Genomic DNA, 4,445 nt, shown 5'->3' on the forward strand with positions numbered 1-4,445 from the left:
AAATTCCCGGTAATCCTAAAGCAACCAGAAAAAAAAAAAAAAAACTGTGAAGCAGGTTTACCAGGAGGTTCAAAGAACCCCAGCATCGGTACCAGAAGCTGTAGTGATAGAAAACCCAAATACAGAAGAGATCCAGGATCCACAACCTGAAATCCCAAAACAACTGACATTACCTGTAGAGGGAGTGTGAATGTCTTTTGCTTCTAAAGATGATATCAGTTTGAAGCATGTTCGGCCAATCAGTCTGGAGGCGATTTCTTTCTCATCTAGGAAACCTGACAGGATCTGGAGTCTAGAGAAGCTGCAACAATCTAAGTTGGAATTGGATGAGAGACTTTCTCATAGGGAGTACAACACTGGCCTTAGTTCTAATGCCGACCTGCTCGATAAAATCACTGAGAAGGCTCAAAATTCTTCTTGAGCCTTATCTAAGGATGAAGTCGGGCTAGAAGTGGAAGCGAACTAGACACAAGTGGTTTGCAAGAAAATGCCTTAGAAAAAAAATATGTTCAGAGTGAGAATAGACCAGTTACCAGATCGCAGACTGGCCAAGGTATGAATACTTATAGATGTTCTCAATGAATGGTCTTTTCTGAAATATTAGAGGGATTGCAAATGATCCCTCTATCACTCGTTTGGAAAAACTTTGTAAACTGCACAAGTTAGGGTAGTAACAGTTTCGAAACCCATGATTGGGGATGATAGACTTTCCCAAATTTCTAGGAGACTCAATATGACTGGTTTTATGGTGAATATTAGTAGCAAAATTGTTATTTTTTGGAATAGTCTTTTCACTATACAGTTGATTGATGATTGTGATCAAATCCTATCGATAAAAGTCACCACCACTGCCAATGAGAGTTTCATTCTTTCTGTGGTTTATGCCAAATGTGATCGGCTGGAAAGAATGTCTCTTTGGGATAGAATTTGGAACTTAGCCTCTGGTATCTCTGAACCTTGGTTGTTAGCTGGAGATTTTAATGTGATTACATGTAGAGAGGAAAAAGTGGGGGGAAGAAATCCTTATGTGTCTGCAATGGAGGATTTTGTGGATCTAATAAATGTTGTAGGACTGATTGATTTGGGTTTCTCTAGAAGCCGATTTACTTGGTGCAATAATAGAGAGGGCTTGGATTGTGTTTGGGCTCGTCTAGATTGAGTTCTGGTTAACTCAAGCTGGGTGCAACCCTTCCCTTTGAAGTCGGTGACTCATCTTAATCGCACATGTTCAAACCACAGCCCTCTAGTTTTTACTATGGAGGAGGAAAGACAGACAGGTCCTAAACCTTTCTGGTTTCAGCAGATGTGGCTCTCTCATCACTCTTTTCACACGACGATCAGGGATTATTGGACTAAGGAGGTTCACGTCAATCCATTGATGAGTTTATTTCTCAAACTACATAAATTAAGGAGTAAACTCAAGCAATGGAACTGGGAGGTCTTTGGGAATGTTCATCAGGCTATCAAGGAGGCAGAAGACAAGGTCCAACAGGCTGAATTGAATCACTTACAGATGAACTCTACAGCTAGCCTCACGGAGTTAAGGGAGGAGAGGAAGAAACTTCATGAAATTCACAAACAGGAGGAAATTTTCTTGAGGCAAAAATCGAGAATTTAATGGTTGAATGAGGGGGATAGAAACTCAAAGTTTTTTCATATGTCTGTTAAGTTGAACCGAATGTGGAGCAGAATTAGCAAAATTAAAAATTCCACAGGTGATTGGATTTCTGACCCAGAGGAGTTAAAACAAGGTGTTGTAATTTTTTTTTTTTTTTTTTTGTAGTGGTCTCTCAGAGGAATGAGCAGTTGGTGATGAGGAATTGCTGGATATCATTTTGTGTGTGGTTAATCAGGAAGACAATGCCAATATTTTGGTTGTACCTTTTGAGGCAGAAATTAAAGAGGTGGTTCATGCCATGGACAGAGACAGTGCACCGGGGCCAGATGGTTTTACAGGACATTTCTTTGTCTCGTGCTGGGACGTTGTTGGAGCAGATGTGGTAGGGGCTGTCTAGTTCTTTTTTAATGGTGGCCAGCTTCCGATGATTTACACTTCCTCCTTTATTTCTTTGATACCAAAATGCAAGGTCCCTAAGAGTCTCACAGATTTTTGTCCCATCAGCTTAGGTAATTTCTGCTACAAACTTATTGCAAAGATATTTACTAAAAGACTGGCGGGTATTTTACCTAAGTTAATTTCACTAGAGCAAGGTGCTTTTATTCAAGGGCGAAACATCATGGATAATGTAGCTTTGGTACATGAAATGATAACAGATATTGATATAAAGGTTGTGGGGGGAAATGTTGTGCTGAAACTGGATATGGCCAAAGCTTACAGTTGGCTAAATTGGGACTTCCTCTTCAAAGTCCTGAGACGGTTCGGTTTTAGTGAACAATTGATTGATTTGATTAGAAGAATGGTTGTGAATTGCTGGTTTTCAGTTCTTTGGAATGGAGGAGTCACAGGATTTTTTCAATCCACCAGAGGCTTGCGGCAATAGGATCCCCTTTTGCCATATTTGTTTATCATTGCAGAGGAGGTACTCAGCAAAAACTTGTCCAAGCTAGGTGTACAATATCCTGCAAATGCTTATGTGACTCACAAGGGCTGCCTCCTATCACCCACAGCCTCTATGATGATGACACAATTATCTTCACAAGAGGGTCCAAGCAGGTGTTAGAGAAAGTAATGTCAATAATCCGAAGGTATGATCAATGTTCGGGTCAATTGGTGAACAAGGCAAAGAGCTATTTTTTCACTTCAACAAAAGCCTCTCGCAGCAGTATCCAAATCATAACTTCAGTCACGGGCTACATGCATAAGTCTCTCCCATTCACCTACCTTGGGATCCCCATTGGTAAGGGTCGAATGAAAGCAGAAGCATTTAATGGGATTGTGTAGAAAGTGGCAGCAAAAATTTCGGGCTAGAAAGGGAAAATGATTTCAGCGGGAGGTAATTGGTCTTAATTAGACATGTGTTGAGCAGTATTCTGATATACTTGATGTCGGCAGTTGCAACTCCCAAGAAAGTTATCAAACGCCTGGATCAATTGATGAAAGGATTCCTTTGGTCTAATTCAGAGACAAGTAGTCATCACCATTGGATAGCTTGGAGAAAAATTGTGAGACCTTTTTCTGAAGGTGGGTTGCACATTAAAAGCTTATTTGATGTCTAAAAAGCACTCAGGTTGAAAGCTTTGTGGCGAGTGTTGTTCCAAAATTCATTGTGGGCAGAATTTTTTAGAGCCAAGGTGTTGAAGGGTGGTCATTTCTATACAACCATCCCTCCATGCTATACTTCTCGTACCTGGAAGTTGAACATGGAACTAAGAGGTGATTTAGTCTTTCTCTCGGGGTGGTTAGTGGGAAGGGGCGAAATCAGCTTTTGGTTGGATAATTGAACCATGGGCAGTCCTTTAATTGAGAAAGCCACTCAGCTAGATGGTCTTAATTTGTAGTTGAGAGTTTGTGATGTTGTTGATGAGGTAGGATTTGGGAGTCTGGGTCAGGTTAGGGGATTTCTTGAGGATGAGGCTCTCTGACAGATTCAAAGGTCAAGTGTGAAGCTCTTTAATAGCCAAGACAAGATAGTTTGACTTTCTGAATCGAAAGGAGAGTTCTCTGTTAAAGCTTATTGGCCCTTCTATAGGGATGCTCATCCTACGGTGGATTGGTACAAGGCAGTTTGGAATGCTCTATTGCTCACCAAGATAAGCGTCTTTATCTGAAAACTTATGGGGGAAAGGTAGGGGTGGACTCTGATATAAAGGAGTTGGGGATCCCTGATGTGTTTGCTGGCATGATCACTCAGAGGAGAATGTTAATCATTTCTTGGTGCATGACTATCTAGCTCGAAAAGTTTGGCTTTTCTTTAATAGATTGCTTGGGCTTTCCTTGAGAGTATTAAGGAGCTCCTCTCTGTTTGGTTTTTTAGTAGCCTCAAGAAAAAACCATTGGGTTGTTACAGTAGGGTTGATTGCTTGTTTTGCAGTCTAGAGGTATCCTCTCCTCTACAGGCACAGAATGAAAAATAAATTTAGATACTCTTATATGGTGATTTGGGTAATTGTGCGATGGATTCAAGAGGTATCCTCTCCTCTACACCTCTCCCATAGAGTGAATTTTACTCAACAACTCTCTTTATAGGGTTTGGGGTTGCGAATTCACCCAATTAAGAATAGGTACATCAAGGTGGTGCATTTATTACCAATTCCGGAGGGTTACTTTAAGTTGAATGTTGATGGTGCTTCTAGAGGAAATCCTAGCCCATGTGGTGGAGGGGGTATCATTAGAGACGGAAGAAATGGTTTCATTAGTGCTTTCTCTAACACCTATGGTTCAAACTCCAATTTAGTCGCAGAGGCTATGGATTTGCTAAATGGCTTACACCTGGCAGTTGCTCTTAATCTAGAGAAGATAATGGTGGAAATAGATTCCCAACTTT

General features: G+C 40.8%; 1 protein-coding gene across 1 annotated transcript; it reads left to right on the plus strand.

Moving 5' to 3' along the window:
- Positions 1-1,255: 1,255 nt before the first annotated feature.
- Positions 1,256-3,851, plus strand: LOC148865260 (uncharacterized). The gene is made up of 5 exons (XM_088976371.1): positions 1,256-1,599; positions 1,690-1,756; positions 1,854-2,000; positions 3,460-3,510; positions 3,651-3,851. The coding sequence occupies exons 1-5, from the start codon at positions 1,256-1,258 to the stop codon at positions 3,849-3,851; spliced, it is 810 nt and encodes a 269-aa protein (XP_088832497.1).
- Positions 3,852-4,445: the final 594 nt, after the last annotated feature.

This window comes from Nelumbo lutea, chromosome 3 (assembly GCF_056320005.1).
Source record: "Nelumbo lutea isolate HS-2025 chromosome 3, American lotus-T2T, whole genome shotgun sequence".
NCBI lineage: Eukaryota > Viridiplantae > Streptophyta > Magnoliopsida > Proteales > Nelumbonaceae > Nelumbo > Nelumbo lutea.

Excerpts from the sequence above, each read along its gene's own strand:
- LOC148865260 (XM_088976371.1), top strand. The coding sequence starts at position 1,256 with ATGGAGGAGGAAAGACAGACAGGTCCTAAACCTTTCTGGTTTCAGCAG. Across the intron at positions 1,600-1,689 it reads CAGGAGGAAATTTTCTTGAG|AATTAGCAAAATTAAAAATT; the intron begins GCAAAAATCGAG and ends AATGTGGAGCAG. Across the intron at positions 1,757-1,853 it reads AGGAGTTAAAACAAGGTGTT|GAAGACAATGCCAATATTTT; the intron begins GTAATTTTTTTT and ends GTGGTTAATCAG.